General features: G+C 55.2%; 1 protein-coding gene across 4 annotated transcripts in view; it reads left to right on the forward strand.

Annotated features, from left to right (window-relative positions):
• The window catches only part of SHANK3 (SH3 and multiple ankyrin repeat domains 3), a 184831-nt gene that overhangs the window by 17590 nt on the left and 144623 nt on the right, over positions 1-22618 (forward strand). For all 4 annotated transcript variants that reach the window (XR_014226343.1, XM_082280130.1, XM_082280129.1 and 1 more), the window contains exons 3-4: positions 7053-7394; positions 20967-21170. Coding sequence is in view for 3 of the 4 variants with exons in the window: in XM_082280130.1 (XP_082136256.1) it covers positions 7146-7394; positions 20967-21170 (453 nt within the window). In the remaining variant the exon portion in view is untranslated. The remainder of the gene's footprint in view (positions 1-7052; positions 7395-20966; positions 21171-22618) is intronic.

The following is a 22618-nucleotide window of genomic DNA, read 5'->3' on the forward strand; positions in this document are numbered from 1 at the left end:
CCCTTCTCCCTTCTCCCTTCTCCCTTCTCCCTTCTCCCTTCTCCCTTCTCCCTTCTCCCTTCTCCCTTCTCCCTTCTCCCTTCTCCCTTCTCCCTTCTCCCTTCTCCCTTCTCCCTTCTCCCTTCTCCCTTCTCCCTTCTCCCTTCTCCCTTCTCCCTTCTCCCTTCTCCCTTCTCCCTTCTCCCTTCTCCCTTCTCCCTTCTCCCTTCTCCCTTCTCCCTTCTCCCTTCTCCCTTCTCCCTTCTCCCTTCTCCCTTCTCCCTTCTCCCTTCTCCCTTCTCCCTTCTCCCTTCTCCCTTCTCCCTTCCCCTTCCCCCTTCCCCCTTCCCCCTTCCCCCTTCCCCCTTCCCCCTTCCCCCTTCCCCCTTCCCCCTTCCCCCTTCCCCCTTCTCCCTTCCTCCCTTCTCCCTTCTCCCTTCTCCCTTCTCCCTTCTCCCTTCTCCCTTCTCCCTTCTCCCTTCTCCCTTCTCCCTTCTCCCTTCTCCCTTCTCCCTTCTCCCTTCTCCCTTCTCCCTTCTCCCTTCTCCCTTCTCCCTTCTCCCTTCTCCTTCTCCCTTCTCCCTTCTCCCTTCTCCCTTCTCCCTTCTCTCTCCCTTCTCTCTCCCTTCTCTCTCCCTTCTCTCTCCCTTCTCTCTCCCTTCTCTCTCCCTTCTCTCTCCCTTCTCTCTCCCTTCTCTCTCCCTTCTCTCTCCCTTCTCTCTCCCTTCTCTCTCTTCTCTCTCCCTTCTCTCTCCCTTCTCTCTCCCTTCTCTCTCCCTTCTCTCTCCCTTCTCTCTCCCTTCTCTCTCCCTTCTCTCTCCCTTCTCTCTCCCTTCTCTCTCCCTTCTCTCTCCCTTCTCTCTCCCTTCTCTCTCCCTTCTCTCTCCCTTCTCTCTCCCTTCTCTCTCCCTTCTCTCTCCCTTCTCTCTCCCTTCTCTCTCCCTTCTCTCTCCCTTCTCTCTCCCTTCTCTCTCCCTTCTCTCTCCCTTCTCTCTCCCTTCTCTCTCCCTTCTCTCTCCCTTCTCTCTCCCTTCTCTCTCCCTTCTCTCTCCCTTCTCTCTCCCTTCTCTCTCCCTTCTCTCTCCCTTCTCTCTCCCTTCTCTCTCCCTTCTCTCTCCCTTCTCTCTCCCTTCTCTCTCCCTTCTCTCTCCCTTCTCTCTCCCTTCTCTCTCCCTTCTCTCTCCCTTCTCTCTCCCTTCTCTCTCCCTTCTCTCTCCCTTCTCTCTCCCTTCTCTCTCCCTTCTCTCTCCCTTCTCTCTCCCTTCTCTCTCCCTTCTCTCTCCCTTCTCTCTCCCTTCTCTCTCCCTTCTCTCTCCCTTCTCTCTCCCTTCTCTCTCCCTTCTCTCTCCCTTCTCTCTCCCTTCTCTCTCCCTTCTCTCTCCCTTCTCTCTCCCTTCTCTCTCCCTTCTCTCTCCCTTCTCTCTCCCTTCTCTCTCCCTTCTCTCTCCCTTCTCTCTCCCTTCTCTCTCCCTTCTCTCTCCCTTCTCTCTCCCTTCTCTCTCCCTTCTCTCTCCCTTCTCTCTCCCTTCTCTCTCCCTTCTCTCTCCCTTCTCTCTCCCTTCTCTCTCCCTTCTCTCTCCCTTCTCTCTCCCTTCTCTCTCCCTTCTCTCTCCCTTCTCCCCTCCCTTCTCTCTCCCTTCTCTCTCCCTTCTCTCTCCCTTCTCCCCTCCCTTCTCTCTCCCTTCTCTCTCCCTTCTCCCCTCCCGTCCCTTCCCTTCTCCTGCTCCTTCCCCTTCCCCCTTTTCCCTGTCCCTTCCCCCTTTCCCTGTCCCTTCCGCTGTCCCCGCCCTTCCCCCAGTCCCCGTCCCCGGGCTCTCGGGGCTGACCCAGGGCACGGCGGGGCCGGCCCGGGCTGCTCCGTGCCGCTGTCACGTGCGGCGGGGCCGGGACGAGCCGCGCTGACCTCGCGGTGCCCGGATAAGCGCGGGGACAGCGGGCGGGGCTGGCACGGGGCTGGCACGGGGCTGGCACGGGGCTGGCACGGGGCTGGCACCGCCCCGGGGGCCGGGCGGAGGGGACAGAGCGGGACAATCCCCGCTCCGCTCCCCGTGTCCCCGTTCCCGAGGCCCCCGCGGATTCCAGAGGCTCTGGAAGCCCCCAGCCCGCCCTGGGCAATCGGTAACGGCGCCGAGTGGCCCCGGGCAGCGCCCGCCCGGCATTCCCGAACCTTCCAGGGCGGGGATCGCATCCCTGAGCCTTCCCGGTTCCCTGATCCAGCTGAGGGTTTGGCTCCTTTCATCCCTGATCCAGGTGAAGGATTTGGCCCCCTGATCCTTCCAGGCTCCTGGATCTTTCCAGGTCCCCTGATCCAGGGGAGGCTTTGGCTCCCTGGTTCTTCCAGGGGAGGGGCTGGATCCCTGATCCTTCCAAGGCTGGATCCCTGATCCTTCCAGGATCCCTGATCCTTCCAAGTGAGGCTTTGGCTCCCTGAGAATTCCAAGGGAGGGATTGAATCCCTTGATCCTGATCCTTCCAGGCCCCCTGATCCAGGGGAGGCTTTGGCTCCCCTGAGAATTCCAGGGGAGGGATTGGATCCCCAATCCTGCCAGGCGAGGGTCTGGATCCTTGATCCTTCCAGGCCCCCTGATCCTTCCTGGTTCCCTGATCCCAGTGAGGGGTTTTGGCTCCCTGATCCTTCCAGGATCCCTGATCCTTCCAGGTGACGCTTTGGCTCCCTGCTTCTTCCAGGGGAGGGATTGGATCCCTCGGATCCAGCTCTGGAGGGGCAGGAATTGTTTGGGATCCGTGGCCACTCTCCGGTGTGACAATTCCAGGGCTGGAAAATCCCGCTGGTGACCCAACAGCTCTTCCTGGCCCGATCCCGGTGATCCCAGTGATCCCAGTGATCCCAGTGATCCCTTGGCCTGGTCATTCCCGGCTGCTTTTCCCAGGAAAAGCTCGGGAACAGCCGCTCGCCGTGCCCGAGGTGTCGCACCCAGAAATCCTTTTCCCAAAGGATCCGGGATTTTCTGGAGTCGGGATTTGGGAGCGTGGAGGAGGCAGCAGCTTCCCGGCCCTCCCTGGGTTTGGGAAAACTGGGAAAGCTGGGAAAACTGGGAAAGGGAGGGAATTTAACCCTGATTCTGCCAGGGAAAAGTGCCAATGCCAGGGAAAAGTGCCAATCTTAGTGAAAAATTCCAGGGAAAAATTCCAGTCCCAGGGAAAAGCCCCAATCCCAGTGAACAATCCCAGGGAAAAGTTCAGATCCCAAGGAAAAATCCCAGGGAAAAATCCCAAGGAAAAATTCCAGTCCCAGGGAAAAGCCCCAGTTCCAGGGAGAAAATTCCAGGGAAAATTTCCGATCCCAGGGGAAAGTGCCAATCCTAGTGAAAAATCCCAAGGAAAAATTCAAATCTCAGGGAAAAAATTCCAGTCCCAGCGAAGAATTCCAGGGAAAAGTTCCAATCCCAGGGAAAAATCCCAAGGAAAATTTCCAATCCCAGGGAAAAATTCAAATCTCAGGGAAAAAATTCCAGTCCCAGGGAAAAATTCCAGCGAAAAATTCCAATCCCGAGGAAAAGCCCCAATTCCAGGGGAAAGTTCCAATCCCAGGGAATTCTTCCAATGCCGGGCTGGCACAAAGCGGAGCTGGATGCAGCTCAAGAATCCCGGGATTTGTGGCCCGGATTCCCGGGAAAGGGACCCAGAGGCCCAAGGGAGGAGGACGGGGAAGGTTCCGTGCCGAGATTCCCAAATCCTCCCCGATCCTGGGAAAACCGAGGTGGGAGCCGCTCCCATCCCTGATTTGGGATCCGGGCGCTGCTGGAATTGGGAGCTGGGATTTCCCTGTCCCGGAATATTTGGGAATGGCCCAGAATTCCTTGGAATTCGGCGCTTTGCGCTGCGAATCCCCAATCCCGGAGTCCTTCCCGGTGGGAATGGGGTTTATCCCGGCAAAGGGAAATCATGGAATTGTCACCTGGCCGAGGGCTCCGAGCGCTGCCAATGGCAGGGCTAAAAATATTCCCAAAAATAACGGGAGCAGCTCCGGGATCAGGCGATGCCGACGCCTCGGGAAAACTTCCCGGGAATGTGGGGGCTGGAAACGAGGCCATTCCCAATCCCGGCAGTTTTCCGGGAAGAGCAGCCAGAGGAAAGCCGGAGTGAGGAATTCTGGCCGAGGATGGATGGGAAAAAGCTCTGGATGTCCCCTCTGGCCGGCTCCAATCCCGGGATTTGGGAGCTGCGCCTGGCGCTGGGAATATCCAAAGGATTTTCCAGCTTTTTGGGGCTCCTTTTGGCTGCACCGAGCCCTTTCCCAGTTTCCCTTTTCCCCCCTTTCCCGGTTTTCCCGAGGATTCCCAGCTGGCACCGCGTGGTTTTTCCTGGCGCTGGTGGTCTTCTCCCTCAAAAAAAAAATTCCCCCCAAAAAATCCCGAGAAATTCCCAAAAATCCCCCCCAAAAAAATCTTTCCAGGTCTCGGCACCCTGCTGCCCTTTTCCCAGGCTTTTCCCAGCTGGATTCCCAAAGGAATTCCGGGATTGACCAGGGACAATCGTGGCTCTGTCACCTCTAATCCAAGGGAATCCTGGAGGTTCTCCCGGTTTGGGATGATCCCTATGGAATTGCTGATCCCGGCATTTGGGAGAGGCGGGAATGTGGCTCCGGATTTCTGATCCCAAAATGATGGGGAGAAGGGCAGGAAATCTGGGAATTCTGTTCCCACAGCAAAAGGGGCGAGGGTGGCTCCACGCTGACCTTTTTGGGAATGCTGAGAAATTTAAGGAAATACCCCTGGGGCATGCAGGGAAAATCTCCTTGGAATATTTTTCCAGCCTTTTTTTTTTTTTTCCTCGGGTCGGAATGAGGCTCCTCGGATGAAAATTCCCGAAAGATTCCATGGATTCTTTGGGAAAAAAGAAAAAAAAAAAAAAGTGGAATTTTTAGAGTTCCGTGAGCCGAGAAATGGATTTAAGGAGGGGAATGGAATCGGAGGGAATTCCGCTGCGGAATTTTCTCTCAGCCTTTCCCAGCCGGGCTTTAAAAATTATTGGGAATAATGGGTGGAAAACCAAAAAGAAAACTGGGAAAAATCCCCGGGCTCGGCACCTGGAGCGTTGGATTTGTGGGATAACGAGGCAGAGAGAGAGAGGGAAAAGTTCTGATCCCAAGGAAAAGCGACAATTCCAGGGAAAAGTTCCGATCCCCCCGGAAAAACCCGAAAAAACCCGGGAATAAATCAAATCCAGGATTTGGGAACGGGGTGAAAGGCGGGCAAAGAGCTGGAAATCCAAGCGTGGAGCGAAGAATTCCCAGGAAAAAATCCCAATCCCAGGGAAAAGCGCCGATCCCGGTGCCCCAGGCAGCTCCGTGGGGTTGGGAAGCAGATCCCAAATGCCCGAATTCCCGAAATCTTGGCACGAGGGCAGAGCTGGAGCTGGTTGGGGGCTCTTTGGGAATTCCCTGGCAGAGAATTCCCGGCTCTGGGAATGCCGGAGCTGCATTCCCGGGATGGTTCTCCCGGGATCCTCGGCACGGGCGGCGCTTCCCGGACTTTTACGGGGCCGGCCTGGGGCATTTCCCGGGAAGCGCTGAGGCGGAGCCGGGGCCGCCTCCGGGGGCTGCCCGGGGGCTCCCGAAATCCCTTCCCGGGGGATGCAGGAATTCCAGATGCGCTGCAGCCGGCGGGGTCGGGGTTACTGGGATGGACTGGGAGAGCACTGGGAGGGCACTGGGAGCATTGGGGGGGGGGGCACTGGGAGGGCACCTGGAGCACTGGGGGACACTGGGAGGGCACTGGGAGCACTGGGAGGGCGCTGGGAGCACTGGGGGTTACTAGGATGGACTGGGAGCACTGGGGGACACTGGGAGTACTGGGAGGGCGCTGGGAGCACTGGGGGTCACTGGGAGTACTGGGAGGGCGCTGGGAGCACTGGGAACACTGGGAGGGACTGGGGGTGCACCGGGAGCACTGGGAGGGCGCTGGGAGGCACTGGGGGGGCACTGGGAGCACTGGGGGGGCACTGGGAGCACTGGGGGGCACTGGGAGCACTGGGGGTTACTAGGATGGACTGGGAGCACTGGGGGACACTGGGAGGATTGGGGGAGCACTGGGAACACTGGGAGGGCGCTGGGAGCACTGGGGGGGGCACTGGGATGTACTGGGAGCACTGGGGGACACTGGGAGGGCGCTGGGGAGCACGGGGGGCACTGGGAGCACTGGGAGAGCACTGGGGGGTGCAGGGACAAATGGAGCTGCTGGGAGAGGTCCTGGATGCGGAATTCCCGGCGGGATGGGGGTGGGGACCCCATGGGGTGGCTTTGGGGGGTCCCCGTGGGGGTCCTGGGGTCCCTTTGGGGTCGCTCTGTGGGGTCTCTTCGCGGGGCGGATCCTGCTGGGGGAATCCCATGGGATCCATGGGGAGATTCCCGCGGAAAAGTGGGGGCGGATCCCGGATTTCTCCCGGGCTCAGTGGGGTCTCCATGGGGTGCCCTGAGCAGCTTTGGGGGGTCCCTTCCCGGATTTCTCCCAGGGAATGGGCCCTGCTAAGGGGGATTTGTGGGATCCGGGGGTCGCTTCCCAGATTTCTCCCGAGGAATGGTCACTTTTTTGGGATAATCCCTGCTGGCGGTTTGTGGGATCCCGTGGGAATGTCCCTGTGCACCCCAAGGGTCCCTTCCCAGGGAACGGTCACTTTTTTGGGATGATCCCTGCTGGAGGTGGCAGTTTGTGGGATTCCATGGGAATGTCCCTGTGCACCTCGGGGGTCCTTTCCCAGATTTCTCCCGAGGAATGGCCCTTCCTGGGGGGATATTCCAGAGGCTCCCTGTGGGAATGTCCCTGTGCATCCCAAGGGTCCCTTCCCAGGGAACGGTCACTTTTTCGGGATGATCCCTGCTGGCGGTTTGTGGGATCCCATGGGAATGTCCCTGTGCACCCCAGGGGTCCCTTCCCATCTTTCTCCCAAGGAACGGCCCTTCCTGGGCGCTCTCCCTGCCACCTGTGGCAATTCCAGGGCTCTCTCTCCAGACTCCCCCCGTTCTTCCCGGGATCCCCCAACCGCGATGCCGCTCCCGGGGCCGCTCCCGGAGCTCTCCCGCCTCGTCCCTGACCCTTGGTGTCCCCCCGCAGGGCCCCGGGCGGGCGCTGAGCGCGGCCCCGGCGCGGTGCGGAGCGGAGCCGGTGCGGGAGCGGGTGCGGGCCGCCCGCCGCGGCGCACGGAGCATGCCCCTGAGCCCCGCGGGCAGCAAGCATGAGAGCCCCGAGTCGCCGCCGCCGGAGCCGGAGCGCCAGCCCCGAGCCGCCGGCAGCAGCGGGGAGCCGAGCCCCGGCCTGCGGGAGGAGCCGCGGCTGGAGCCGGCCCGGGGCCCCGGCGGGCCCCGCTCGCCCAAGCTGGCGGCCCCGGCGCGCATGGAGGAGCCCGCGCCCGGCGCCATCGTGGTGCGCATCGGCATCCCCGACCTGCAGCAGACGGTGAGTGACGAGCGAGGGACCGCGCAGAGGATCGGGGAGGGATTCCCGAGCGGCCGGACCGGGATCGCCGCTCAGCCGAGCCGGGATGCGCACCGGGACCGTGAGCGAGCCGGGATGCGCCCCCCGAGCCGCACCGGGACCGCGACAGCGACAGCGACACACCCGCGCCGGGATGCGCATCCCGGCAGCTCCCGACCCGCTCCCCGATCCGCAGCCAGAGCGGCCCCGACCCGCTCCCAAACCGGCCCCGATCCGCTCCCTGATCTGCAGCCGGACCGGTCCCGATCCGCTCCCTGACCCGCAGCCGGACCGGTCCCGAGCCGCGCCGGGATGCGCATCCCAGCAGCTCCCGACTCGCTCCCTGATCCGCATCCACAGCGGTCCTGACCCGCACCAGGACCGGCCCCGATCCGCTCCCAAACCGGCCCCGACCCGCATCCTGATCCCCCTCCCGCATCCTGACCGCTCCCGGCCCCGCTCCCGCAGCACGGGCAAACTTCTCCCCGCCGCGGGCCCGGCAGGACGGGTCCCCATTGCCCCGCTCTTCGGTGTTCCCATCCCGGTGTTCCCATCCCGGTGTTCCCATCCCGGTGGCCTCTCCGGTCCCCGCAGAGCCCGGTGCCAGCGCTGCCATCCCGGGCGGCTCCGGTGCGGCCGCAGCGCGGGGCCGCTGCCCCTCCAGGCGCCCACCGGGAGCGGGCTGGAACCGGGATCGGCTCCGGGACCGGGCCGGGAACGGCGGCGGCTCCAGTGCCGGCCTGGAAAAGGGATCGGCTCCGGGACTGGGATTGGGACTGGGAGCAGCAGGACCGGGCTGTGGGGGCCACAGCGCTGGCGGGGGATGGTCACTCGTGTCCGGAGCGCTGGGTGCTCCGCTGGGCCGGACAGTGGAGGTGTGGTGGACACTGGAATGGTGTGGGGGGTGATGGACACTGGAATGGTGTGGGGGGTGATGGACACTGGAATGGGGGTGATGGACGCTGCCATAGGTGGGATGTGCAGGAGTGACCCAGGAGTGACCCAGGAGTGACCCAGGAGGGCACAGCCACGCTGAGGGGTCAGCTGGGCACACCCGTCAGGGGGGCACCACGGGTGGTCATCGTGGGTGCTCCAGGGTCCGGCAGGGCTCAGGGATTGCTGGAGCCAGGAGTCACCTGGAACTGGGGGATTTGTTGGGAACTGGAGCCTGGAATCGCTTGGATTTGGGGGATTTGTAGGGAATTGGAGCTGGGAATCACCTGGAATTGCAGGATTTATAGGGAACTGGAGCCGGGAATCCTCAGGAACTGGGAGATTTGCAGGGGGCGAGGCTGGGAACACTGAGGGGCTGAATTCCTCTGGAGCTCTGGATCTGGCCCTGGATCCTCATCCCACAAATTCCTCTGGAGCTCTGGATCCAGCCCTGGATCCTCCTCCCATAAATTCCTCTGGAGCTCTGGATCCAGCCCTGGATCCTCATCCCATAAATTCCTCTGGAGCTCTGGATCTGGTCCTGGATCCTCATCCCATAAATTCCTCTGGAGCTCTGGATCTGGTCCTGGATCCTCATCCCATAAATTCCTCTGGAGCTCTGGATCTGGTCCTGGATCCTCATCCCATAAATTCCTCTGGAGCTCTGGATCTGGTCCTGGATCCTCATCCCATAAATTCCTCTGGAGCTCTGGATCTGGTCCTGGATCCTCATCCCATAAATTCCTCTGGAGCTCTGGATCCGGCCCCGGATCCTCATCCCATAAATTCCTCTGGAGCTCTGGATCCAGCCCCGGATCCTCATCCCATAAATTCCTCTGGAGCTCTGGATCCGTGGCTGTTTTCCCACCAGTTTTTCCATAACAAACTCTGCTTGGAGCTGGGAATTCTTTGGGATCATCAGGGTGCCCAGGCAGTTTTCCAGCCCCGACTCCGACTCCATCCCAGCATTCCCAAGCTCAGGACTCCAGCTGGGAAAAGCTCAGGAGCTTCCAGGTGGGATTTGAGGCCGGGAAGTCGCTGCCTGACTTTTCTGTCTCTTCTGGAATTGTCTCCTTTCCAACTCCTCTCCGCTGGGTTTGCTCATCCCGAATCCTTTGGATTCCCTGGAAGTGCTCGAATTCCCAGGAGCAAATCTGCCCAGGTTTTCTGGGAATAAAAGGCCTTTTCCTTCGGCACATCCTGGTTTGTATCACCCGCACCTGATCCGGAGTCAGGGAAGAGGGATTGAACTGCCCACACCTGGAAAATCCCACCTGGAGTGGGAGAACTGCTCCAGGGAGCTGCAATTCCCAAAACCTCTGGAAGCGGTCGCAACGCTCGGCATTCCAGAGCTCAGGAAAAGTTTGGATAATGCTGGCAGGTCCCAGAATTCGGGAAAAGTTGGGAAAACGCCCTCAGGTCCATGCTGGGATTGTTGGGATTGTTTTGTGAGGAGCCAGGAGTCGGGCTTGGAGACCCTGGGGGGATTTTCCAGCTTGGAATTCCATGGGAATAGGAAAGTTTGGCAGGGAATGGGGCTGTGGAATGTGTGGTTGTTCCAGGGAATCCATGGGATGCTCCAGTGATCCCAGGGCTGGATTCCAGGGAATCCATGGGATGCTCCACGGATCCCAGGGCAGGATTCCAGGGAAACCATGGGATGCTCCACGGATCCCAGCACAAGATTCCAGCATATCCCATTCCCAGCATATCCCAATCCCAGTCTGGCTGTTCCAGGGAAACCATGGGATATTCCACTGGTCCCATGACAAGATTCCAGGGAAGCCGTGGGGTGTTCCACCAATCCCAGTGCAGAATTCCAGGGAAACCATTGGATGCTCCACTGATCCCAGTGCAGGATTCCAGGGAATCCAGCCGCGATCCCAGATCCAGGCCCAGCCTTGTGCCGGTGTTTCCCATGCTGGAGCTTTTCCATAGGGCAGGGAACCGATTTCCTTGGATACCCTGGAGATTCCCAAACCAGCAATTCCTTTGGAATTCGAAAACCTGGATCATCCTTCCTCCCTCACCCTGAGCTGGGAATGTGATCCCGGGAAAAGGAGGATGCACAAAGCTCTGAAGATCCTTTGGATCCTGCTGGAGCTTCCCAGTCCCATCCCGGAGTCACAGATCCTTCGGGAAGAGCCATTCCCGCCTCCGGCTGCTCCGTGGGAAGGGTGGTGGAGACCTGGGATAAAATTATCCCAACCTCCCACGGGGTCCGGGAGCTCGGAGCCGGATTTTAAGGAGACAGGAACATGCCCAAGCTCGGGTCGGTTCCTCTGGAATAATCGATGGATTCTGCGCCGTTAAATCCCCTTGGAAAACTCATTCCCGAAGTTTTCCGGGAGCACTTTGGGAGCCTCTGCCCTGTTTGGTAGGAAAAGGTGGCAAAGCCAGGGATAATCCCGGGAATATGCCGGGTTTTCCTCTCTGTCAGCAGCGCCGGGATCCTGGAGGTGCCGGAGCAAACCTTGGGATGCATCCCATGGGAATGGGCTCACCGGGTGTGATCCCAAAGGTTTTCCGTTCGGTTTCCCTCTGGGAAACTCATTCCAAGGAATCCCAGGCTCAGCACATCCCAGAAAAACTGGGATGTGGAGAGATGAGAGGCTCCTGCAGGCTCGGGAAGCTGCCGGCATTCCCAGGGCTGGAGTTTATGGGAACAGCTTGGAAAAATCCGGGATGTGCGGCCAGGGAGGCTTTTTCCCGAGTTTTCCAAAGGTTTTCCTTCCCTGCTTTGTGCTGGCAACTCTTCCTTTTCCCGCTGAAATCATGGAAAAGCTGGAATGAGGCGGTTCAGATAAAATCCCAGTTGGATTTATCTGGGAGCAGCTCCTGGCCCAGGAATGGGGGGTGCCCAGCTGGAATTCCAGAGGTTTTTCCTGAAGTTTTCCAGGATGTGTTGGGATCTCCTGATTTCACCCCTCCCCTACCCCCTCCTGATCCCTCAATCCTTGGAGTGGGAATTCCCACATTGTCTCCCTCCCGAGGTGGTTTTTAACCGGGAGAATTCCCGGTTTTCCTTGTGCCTTGCCAAGGAGATTCCTTGGTTTCCCGAGGTTTTGTGGGAATGCTGCTTGTGGATTCCTCTGGGATGAGGAAGAGGAGGCTCCCACCCATCCCATGCGGCCGATTGCCGGGAAGGGATGGGAGAACAGGGAAAAGGGAGGGATGGGAGAGGAGATCCCACAGCGGGAATGTGGATTCCAAGGGATGGGAGCACCTGGAAAAGGGAAGGATGAGGGATCGCTGCTCTTCCCACCAATTCCCTGCCTCCATCCCAAGGCTTTTCCATTCCCTGTTTTCCCAGCACTTCGATCCCGAAATCCACCAAAATTCCCAAATTCCTCTCTCCCTTCTCCGCTGTCTCAGCCGTGGGAGCCCTGAAAAAATAAAGGGAAAAGCAGGAGAACTGAATCCCTGCAACGGGAAAACCGGGATGTTGGGAATCGCCCTCGGGAACGGCCCCAACCTGTTCCCAAACCTTTGATCCTCGGCTGCTTTTCCGCTGCGGCAAAAATCCTCGGATGTCGATAATTCCTATGGATTTTTCCCCCCCTTTTAGGGAGGGAATCAAAGTGCTTCCAAATAGGCCAGGAGCTGCTTTTCGCTCAGAGCTTCCCATTGTTTTTCCATGGAAATGCGGCGCCTTTCAGATCCGTCGGATCGCGCTCCGTGAATGGAGCAGCTGCTCCGCTTTTTTTCCCCCTCGTTCCCATTCCCATTTTTCCCATCCCCATCCCCGCAGGTGCTCCACGGTCGGGAGCTGCTGCCTGCGGATTTTTCCAGGCTTTTTGTGGCTTTTTTTTGGGAGCTCTTTTCCCGTGGCGGGCGTTGGAGCATCTGCAGGGAGGATCCGAGTGGAGCCTCCCAAAAACCGCTGTGAATCCCATCAGTGATCCCAAAAATCCCCTGGAAGGATTCAGGTGCTCACCCGGCTTTAACGCTAAATCCCGGGATTGCTGAGGTTGGAAAAGAATTCCAAGGTCACCAATCCAAGCTGGGCCCGAACTCTGAGTGCCACATCCCGGAATTCCTTGGACACCTCCAGGGATGGCGACTCCAAACCTCCCTGGGCACTTCCAAGGCCTGAGCGCCCTTTCCATGGGGAAATTCCCAAATATCCCCGCTGCCCCTCCCCCAGCGCAGCCCGAGGCCGTTCCCTCTTTTCCCGGGGCTCATTCCCACAGCAGATCCCAATCCCCTCTGGCTCTGGGCCTCTGGACTTTTCCAGGCCCTTCCCAGCTCCCCCAGGAGTTTTCCAGCCCCTTCCCAGCTCCCTCAGGAATTCTCCAGCTCCTTCCCAGCTCCCTCTGGAATTTCCCGGCCCTTTCCCAGCTCCAGCCCCTCCAGAGCTCTCCCAGCGGGAAGAACCCAGAACTTGCGGATCCTCAGTGGGAATCGGGGCAGGAATTCCCTTCATCCCGAGTAGCTGAGAACCCTTCTGGGAGTTTCTTTTCCCATTCCCGCTGTTTAAGGCAATTCCAAGAATTCGAGCCCCCCCCCAACTCCCAAGATTTCGATGGCCACAAAAAACCCTGAATCGAAGGAATTATTGGGAAAAAATTTCCCTTTTTTTTCTGTTCCTGGTGGGTGCTGGAAATATTTGGTCGCTCGCCCATTCCTGATAAATCCAGCAGATGGAATTCCGAGCCGTTATTCCCGATTTTTTTCAGTGCTGAGGAATATTTCCAAATGCTAAATTCGTTTTCTTTAAAGGCCAACTTTTCCTCCCCTCAAATCCCTGGAACTTCCTCTCGATTAAGCACGGAATGTGCTCTTCCCGAGAAAAAAAAGGGTGGAAAATGAAAAGATGGGATTGATGTTTTCCATGAAAATCGCTTCAATGGATGCGTTCGGTTCCGGCAAATCCGCTCGGGAGGGGAAAGAAAAGGGAATGTTGGTGGGAAAATCTTTTCGATTCATTAAATTGCAAACGAATCTCACGGATTGATCCGAGTTGGATTTTCCTTAGGAAAAGAGCCGGGGATGGGGAATGCACGACGGCCTCGGTTCTTTGCGGGCGGATTTTGCTGCCGGCGGATTTCTCCCGGCTAAAATCGGGAATTGCTCGGATTCCGATTGATCCGCTTTGTTTGATTGCGCTCGTGGAGGGCGGCTTTGCCCCCGGGGTGATTCCCGGGATTTGGGCTTGTGCTGGAATATTCCGGGAGCTTCAGCTGCTCGGGATCCTTCGGGATGGGGCGGGGGAATTGTTTAAGGAGTTGTTTGGGATGAATGGGATTTATTTCCATGGAATTGATTGGATTTGCATGGAAAAAGCCACTTAAATGGGATGGAACTGCAGGTTTCCAGTGTTTCCTCTGGATTAGGGGCTGGGAAAGTCGGGATGGGGATGGAAAAGTCGGGATGGGGCTGGAAAAGATTTGGGAATGAGGAGACCCCGCGGCTCCATGGGAAGGACTCAGCTGGAAGTGAGAGGGATGAAGGAAAACTTGGAATAAGGAAGGCGGGAAGGATTTAATGGATACATTTTCCTCAGGCTGGATTGTCCCAGTGGGAATTTCTCCCGTTTTTCTGAGTTTTTTTGGCTCCAGGTGGATCCTGTGGATCCATTCCAGGAGCTGAAGGTTTGGGATCAACACAGGGTGCATTTCGCTGATGCCGGGAATGGAAACGCTTGGAAAACTTCCTGCGCTGTGCCCGTGGGATCTCCTGGATCCTGTGGGACCTTCGGGATGGGCTTTGAGGTCCTTCCCAGCCAAACCACCCCAGGATCCTGGAATTCGGGAATCCTTGCCCACGGAATGCCGGCAGTGCCTCGGGAAGGGCCCGCGAGCCCCCCCGGGCTGGGCAGGGGCTGCCAGGGATCCGTGCAGGGAGAGGCCGGGAAAAGCGGGATCTGGCCCGGGATCGGGGCCGCGGGAGCTTTGCTGGGAGCCGGGCAGGGATCGGGAACGGCCTCGTGGCTCTGCACAGCTCCTGCCCGGAGGCAGCGGGGATCGGGATCTGCTGTGGGAATGAGGCCGGGAAAAGAGGGAACGGCCTCGGGCTGCGCCGGGGCAGGGGCAGGTCTGGGAATTTCCCCATGGAAAGGGCGCTCAGGCCTTGGAAGTGCCCAGGGAGGTTTGGAGTCGCCATCCCTGGAGGTGTCCGAGGAATTCCTGGAATTCCACTCCGGGCTCTGGGCTGGGATTGGGCCCGGCTTGGACTCGGTGACCTTGGAATTCTTTCCCAACCTCACTGATCCCGGAATTCTGGGATTCTCCGAGAGCACCACGGGCGTTCCCAGCCCCTGGAACATCTGGAGCTTCTCCCACTCGTTGCTGGGATGAATTCCGGGACGGCTGCTCCGAGGGCAGCTGAGCTGGAGCTGGACTGGGCTCATTCCTCTCCCCTTTTCCATGGATTTTCCTCCACCGTTCCCTCCTTTTCCCCCCCCAGCCCCTGCTATTCCTGGGAAATCCATTTGGAATTCGCTGCCTCACGGATCCCATTCCCAGGCCGAGTTTTCCGTCCTCTGCCAAGCCGGAATGTGCGGGAAGGTTGACAAAACCCCAGGAATTTTTGCTGAGTCTCCTTGGATTTTTTGGGATTTCATGGAATAACTCCCCGTGGGATCTGCTCCAGGATTTGTCATCCCGCTTATTTCAAATTCCGACTTTTTTAGCGGGAAATCCCCCTTAAAATCCCTCAAATTTAGTGGAATCTCCCCAATTTTGGATTTCTTTGCTGTCTGGTTAATCCCAGATCCCATCCCACCCTCATTCCCAGTTTTTATTGTCCCTATTCCTGGCTTTTCCAGCCTTTGGTGGCACATCCATGCAAATTTTTAATTAATTAAAAGCACCCGAGAAAGGATTCGTTAAATCTCATCCACTCCCACGCTCCAGGAATTTTGGTTTTCCATGGAAAAATTCCTCCAGCTGGGCTGTTAAAGCTCCTTTTTCCAGCGGATCCCGGTTGGAATCAAACATTCCAGAGCCGCTTTTGCCCTGGATCTTTAATTGCATCCCGACATTCACGGGTCACCGATTAATTAATTAACGATGGTCGATTAATTAACCAATCAGCAAACCTCAAATCCTCCCCCCCGCTCCCATCGGGGATCAATGGAAATTCCAGCTTTTTCTTTTTTTAATCCCGGTTTTTTTTTACGGAATGAGGGAAGCCTGGAGCAACGAGCAGGACAAGGAGCGAGAATTGGGAATGATGGAAGTTTTGGGAGTGGGAAAAGATTTGTGGGAGGTTTTCGTGGGAATTAGGGAATGGTTTGGGTGGGAAAAGTCCTTAAAAAGCCTCAAATTCCAATGGGGAGCCAGGATGATCTGAGCTCATCCAAGCCCGCCTGGAATTTGATAAGGAAATTCCCTAAAACTTGAAAAATTCGGAATTACCCAAGCCCGCTCCTCTGATTTATTAATAACCAAGAAATTAATCATTTATTAATCATTTATTAATTAATTATTTATTAATTAACACTTCCCACCCAAATCCTCCTCCTCCTTTCCTTCCCGTTAAAACCTCGGCACCTTCCCCTTGGAATTCCATTGGATCCAAATCCCGATTTTATTTGTGCGTGGAACCAAATCTTATCTTTCACAATTCCCATGGCCAATTCCCATTTTTCCCAGGCAAAACTTTGGAATTTTTACCCACGTTGTTCCTAATCCAGATTTTTGCTGCATGGAATCCTCAAATCCTTGGCTTTTTCCCCGGAGTTTTCCCGACTTTTTTTTTTTTTTTTTGGTGCTGTCTCATCCTAAATAACCGGATCCTTGTTTTTTGTGGGAAGCAGAAAATTCCATAGGAACCCAGAGGAACGTGCGGGGTTTAAAGCCGAGCTCGGCATTAACGGCAGGAAAATCCCGGTTTTAACCGGATGAAGCACGGAGAGGAGGGAATATTCCCCCTCTTATTCCCGTTCTTTCCCAGCTCCGGCTTCAGGATTTTTCCTGGGAATCCGAGCGTGGAGCTGGGATTGCCTGGGAACGACCCCGCTGGGAGCGTCCAACCAATCCCGGCGGGATTGATCCGGAGGGGAGGGGTTGGATAAATTTAGCAACATTCCCGGGATTTCTGTGGCTTTTAATTAAAAGCTCCGGAGCGGCCGCTTCCGGAGGCTCCCGCTGGAGCCATGGAAAACAGGGATACATCATCCATGGGATTTTGTCCTTTCGGAGCATCTGAGGGGACACGGAGGGAGGATGAGGAAAAGACGGAGCCGCCGGTGGGAAAAGTTGGGAAGTTTCACTCCGGGATGGAGCGGCCGGTGAGTGCTGGAATTTCCACCAAATTCCCGCCAGGAATTCCCACCGGGATTGGAAGGGTGGAGAGGATGGGGAGGGAGGAATGATGTCGTTCCAAGAGGTTATTCCACAGGGAAAAGGGATTTTCGGGAATGCCTTCAATGCCGGCTTTGGTGTCGAGCCTAAAGAGCAACGAACGGAGCTGGGATGTTCCGTGGAAAACTGGGAAATTCCATGGAAAACCGGGAAATTCTATGGAAAACCAGGAAACTCGGCAGCTTCTGGGAAAGAATTCCCGGGGAGGTTTGACCGTTGGGTTTTCCTGGGAATTTGTTTGGAATCTTGAATAAGATTGGATCCAAAGGATGGGATTGATGAGAATTCCATGGATTTCTGGAAAGGCTGGGATGGCTCCAGGGGGAAAGGAAGGAGCTTGGAATTCCTGAGGATGAGTTGTGGTTTTTTGGGAAAGTCCTGAGGGAAGGAGGGAGAACATTCCAAGGTTGGCGCTTTGGCGTTAAAAATTTGGGAAGGAATTTTGGGAATAAGGAGATGGGGGGGGGGGGGGAGGCCATTGGATCCAGTGGATCCTGGTGATCCTGAGGGATCGGGAGAAATCCTGGAAAATCAGTGAGAATCCTGGGAAATCAGTGAGAATCCCAGAAAATCCAGAAAAAATCCTGGGAAATCCAGAGAAATCCTGGGAAAGGGCCTCGCTGGTGCTGCTTCCCAGGGAAAATTCCAGCCTCGATCCGGTGGATCAGGAGCTGCCAGGGATGGACTGGGATGGCTTTTCCAGGGATTTTAGAGGAATTCCTGGGAGTTTTCCTGGTGTGCTTTGGAATAGGAAAAATGGGAATCCGAGAGGAACCTCGGAGCTCTCCTTTATCCCAGGGAATGATGGAAAGAATCCCACGGGAAGCCCTGAGCAGGATGTGGGGAGCAGATTCCCTGGAAAAGTCTGGGAGCTGGATCCAGGGAATGCCGGATCCCGCAGATCCTGGCGCTCCTGGATGGATCGGGAAAAATCCTGGAAAAGTGAGGTCAGGGCCAAGGGAATGATGCTTCCCAAGGGAAAATTCCAGCCTCGATCCGTTGGCTCAGGAGCTGCCAGGGATGGACTGGGATGGCTTTTCCAGGGAATTGTGGTGTTGGAGTAGGAATTCCTGACAGTTTTCCCGGCGTGTTTTGGAATGGGAGACAAAGGGAATCCAAGGGGAACCTTTATCCCGGAAAAGTGCTGGAGCAAATCCCACGGGAAGCCCTGGGCAGGACGGGAGCAGAGGATTCCCTGGAAAAGCCTGGGAATGCCGGATCCTCGGGATGTGGAGGCCGAGGACATCCTGAGGGTGACAATCCCTGGCCAAGCCGGGATCACCAGCATGGAATGGACATTCCAAGCTTTTGGGGACTTTGGGAATATTGGGGTGGCCGGGGCTGTGGGTGCTGTGGAAAGCTCGGAATTCCGGGATTTTCGGATGGATTTTTCCACCGCAAATCACCGGGTGGGATTTAGGGATTGGCTTTTGAGGGATGACTCAACATCCAACGCCCTTCCTGATGGATCAGACCCGATTCCCGGGAAATTCCCAAATCCTTTGTTTTCCCGGCTCCAAGAAGGGCCGGAGCTCCAGGTGCTTCCTGGATCCTCCCTCCCGCCCTTATCCCATTTTTCCTTTTGCTGGAAGCGGCTTCTCCCAGGCCGGAATTGAGCTCCGGGAGCGGCAGGGCTGGAATTTCCCTCAGGAAATGATCTAAGCCCCGAAATTCCCGATGGTTTTCCCAGTTGGCTCCTTAAACTGGTCCCAGTTTGCCTTCGGAGGGTGGGAAACTCCTGCGGATTCCTCCTCTCCTCCAGGATTGCTTTTCCCTGGATTTCTGAAAATCCCAAATCCTTCCTGGGATTGGGGTCAGGAATGATGGGAATGGGGACACCCGGCCTGTCCCAAGGTGGGATTTGGGAGCTCCAGGTGGGAATTCTCATGGATATTCCCAATCCTGCGGCCCCAATCCCTTCTCCCAGGAGAATTCCATGGGATTTTCCATGGGATCTGGGGAAGAGCTGAGGACTGGAATGATGGGAATGATGGGAATGATGGGAATGATGGGAATGGGGACATCCAGCCTGTCCCAGGCTGGGATTTGGGAACTCCAGGTGGGAATTCTCATGGATATTCCCAATCCTGCGCCCCCGATCCCTTCTCCCAGGAGAATCCCATGGGATTTTCCGTGGGATCTTGGGAAGAGCTGAGGACTGGAATGATGGGAATGATGGGAATGATGGGAATGGGGACATCCGGCCTGTCCCAAGGTGGGATTTGGGAGCTCCAGGTGGGAATTCTCATGGATATTCCCAATCCTGCGGCCCCAATCCCTTCTCCCAGGAGAATCCCATGGGATTTTCCGTGGGATCTTGGGAAGAGCTGAGGACTGGAATGATGGGAATGATGGGAATGATGGGAATGGGGACATCCGGCCTGTCCCAGGCTGGGATTTGGGAACTCCAGGTGGGAATTCTCATGGATATTCCCAATCCTGCGCCCCCGATCCCTTCTCCCAGGAGAATCCCATGGGATTTCCCCCCTATGGGAGTGGGAACGCTGCTGGAATGCCTTGAAAGGAGTAACCGGGAAGAAAACCGGGATCCTTGGAGGAATCCAACCAGAATCCTTGGAGGAAAGCCAGGAACGTTCCCTGGGCCTGGATTGCGCCTGGAACTTTGTCCCAGTTTTCGGAGGAGCCGTGCCCGGATCCGGGCCCGGAGCTGTTCCTTAGGGATGCACCCGGATCCGTTGCCCTTTGTCCGGAGCCTCCGGTCACCTTTCCCTTCTTCCCCTTTTTCCTGTTGTTGTTTCCTGGAATTCGGGATCGCCGGAGCCGCAGGTGACGGAGAAGCTCTGGATGTGCTGCCAAATTCCGGAGCAGCCCAAATTCCAGCCCCGATCCCGGATCCGCATCACTCCGCCGATGAATTCCCACACCGGGAATCCTGCTTGGCCTTCACCTTTTCCCGGTTTTTTCGGGATTAACGGAGCTCTCCCTGCTTTTGGCACTTCAGTTCTCCAATAGGGAATGTGCTGGAGGGATTTTGGGAATTTTGCCTCCCTTGTGGGTTTGTAGGATTGGGATCTTCCCCGTTCCCATTCCCGAAGGAATTCTGGTGGATTCCTCCTCTCCGTTCCTTTGGCTGCTCCATCCTGGAGGTCGATTTTCCCATTCCTTCCATCCATTGGCTCCCAGATTCCAACGCGATCCCAGGAAATTCCCTTCTCCCCCCCTTTCCTGCTGTTTCTTTTCCATTTCCTTTCTCATCCATGAAGAATTCCCAGCTTTTTTCTGGCTCCTCAGGGATTGCTGAATGCCGCTTCTTTAAAGCTGGAATATTGGCTGGATCCTGTCCGGCATCCCGGCATTCCCGACGGTTCAATTCCTCATTTCCCATGGGTTTGACCCTCCCTAAATCCCACCAAATCCCAAATCCCATCCTTCTCTCCCTCTTTCCCGCCATTCCCACGGGGAACCCGGTGAATTCCTGCCGGCTCCCGCTTGACTCCGGGTTCCGTGTGTGTTCCCACCGGGTTCCGTGTGTGTTCCCACCGGATCCCTCTGACTCCGGCTCCCGCTCCCGCTGACTCCCGGATCCTGCTCCCGCTTGACTCCGGGTTCCGTGTGTGTTCCCACCGGATCCCGCTGACTCCGGCTCCCGCTCCCGCTGGCTCCGGCTCCCATGTGTGTTCCCACCGGTTCCCACTGACTCCGGATCCTGCTCCCGCTTGACTCCGGGTTCCATGTGCGTTCCCACCGGGTTCCGCTCCCTCTGACTCCGGCTCCCGCTCCCGCTGACTCCCGGATCCTGCTCCCGCTTGACTCCGGGTTCCATGTGCGTTCCCACCGGGTTCCGCTGGCTCCAGCTCCCGCTCCCGCTGACTCCCAGTTCCATGTGCGTTCCCACCGGCTTCCGCTCCCTCTGACTCCGGCTCCCGCTCCCGCTGACTCCCGGATCCTGCTCCCACTGGCTCCGGCTCCCATGTGTGTTCCCACCGGTTCCCACTGACTCCGGATCCCGCTCCCGCTGACTCCCGGTTCCCTGTGCGTTTCCCACTGGGTTCCGTGTGCGTTTCCCACCGGGTTCCTCTCCCGCTGGCTCCGGCTCCCGTGTGTGTTCCCACCGGGTTCCTCTCCCGCTGACTCCGGCTCCCATGTGTGTTCCCACCGGTTCCCACTGACTCCGGCTCCTGCTCCCGCTTGACTCCGGGTTCCATGTGCGTTCCCACCGGGTTCCGCTCCCTCTGACTCCGGATCCCGCTCCCGCTGACTCCCGGTTCCGTGTGCGTTTCCCACTGGGTTCCGTGTGCGTTTCCCACCGGCTCCCGCTCCCGCTGACTCCGGCTCCCGTGTGCGTTCCCAGAAGTGTCTCCGGCTGAATCCCGACGTTCCCGTGTGGGTGTCCAAGCAGCGCATCCTGTGCACGCTCAACCACAGCCTCAAGGATGTGCTCAACTACGGCCTCTTCCAGCCGCCCTTCAACGGCCGCGCCGGGAAGTTCCTGGACGAGGAGCGGCTGCTGCGGGAATATCCCCTGAACCCCGACACGCCCGTGCCCTACCTGGAGGTGAGAGCCGCGGGGGCTGCCCGGGGGCTGCCCGGGGACCGGGGGGTTCGATCGGTTTGGGCGATTTTCATTTTATTTTTCTTTTCTTTTTCTTTTTCTTTTTCTTTTCTTTTTCTTTTCTTTTTCTTTTCTTTTTCTTTTCTTTTTCTTTTCTTTTTCTTTTCTTTTTCTTTCTTTTCCTTTCCTTTCCTTTCCTTTCCTTTCCTTTCCTTTCCTTTCCTTTCCTTCCTTTCCTTTCCTTTCCTTTCCTTTCCTTTCCTTTCCTTTCCTTTCCTTTCCTTTCCTTTCCTTTCCTTTCCTTTCCTTTCCTTTCCTTTCCTTTCCTTTTCCTTTCCTTTCCTTTCCTTTCCTTTTTCCTTTCCTTTCCTTTCCTTTCCTTTCCTTTCCTTTCCTTCCTTCCCTTCCCTTCCCTTCCCTTCCCTTCCCTTCCCTTCCCTTCCCTTCCCTTCCCTTCCCTTCCCTTCCCTTCCCTTCCCTTCCCTTCCCTTCCCTTCCCTTCCCTTCCCTTCCTTCCCTTCCCTTCCCTTCCCTTCCCTTCCCTTCCCTTCCCTTCCCTTCCCTTCCCTTCCCTTCCCTTCCCTTCTTTTTTCTTTTCATTTCTTTTCATTTCTTTTATTTTATTTTTTATTTTATTACATTTTATTATTTTATTTTATTTTAATTTTTTTATTTGTATTGCTATTTTATTTTTAATTTTATTTCTATTTTTTTTTACTTTATTTTACTTTATTTTATTTATTTTATTTTAATTTTTTAATTTTTATTGTTAGTTTATTTTTAATTTTACTTCTAATTTTTATTTCACTTTATTTTATTTTATTTTATTTTTTATTCTATTTTACTTTATTTTATTTCAATTTTTAAATTTTATTTTTATTTTATTCTATTTTAATTTTTTTATTGTTATTTTATTTTTAATTTTACTTCTAATTTTTATTTTATTTTACTTTATTTTATTTTATTTTTATTTTATTTTATTTTTTATTCTATTTAACTTTATTTTATTATTTTATTTTATTTTATTTTAATTTTTTATTTTTATTGTTATTTTATTTTTAATTTTACTTCTAATTTTTATTTTACTTTATTTTACATTATTTTATTTTATTTTATTAGTTTTAAATTTAATTTTTATTTCATTTTTAAAATTTTTATTTTATTTTTTATTTTAATTTTATTTTATTTCATTGTATATTTATTTTATGTCGGTTATTTAAATTTTATTTTTATTTTATTTTATTTTGCCTTATTTTATTTTAATTTATTTTTATTTTTATGTTATTTTTAATTTTAATTTTTATTTTACTTTATTTTATTTTATTTTGCTTTATTTTATTTTATTTTAATTTTATTTTATTTTATATTTGTTTTATTTTGGTTTTTAAATTTAATTTTTTAAAAATTTTTATTTTAATTTAATTTGATTTAATTTTAGTTTGGTTTGGTTT

Source organism: Coloeus monedula (genome assembly GCF_965178545.1).
Source record: "Coloeus monedula genome assembly, chromosome: 4".
NCBI classification, from domain to species: Eukaryota; Metazoa; Chordata; class Aves; order Passeriformes; family Corvidae; genus Coloeus; species Coloeus monedula.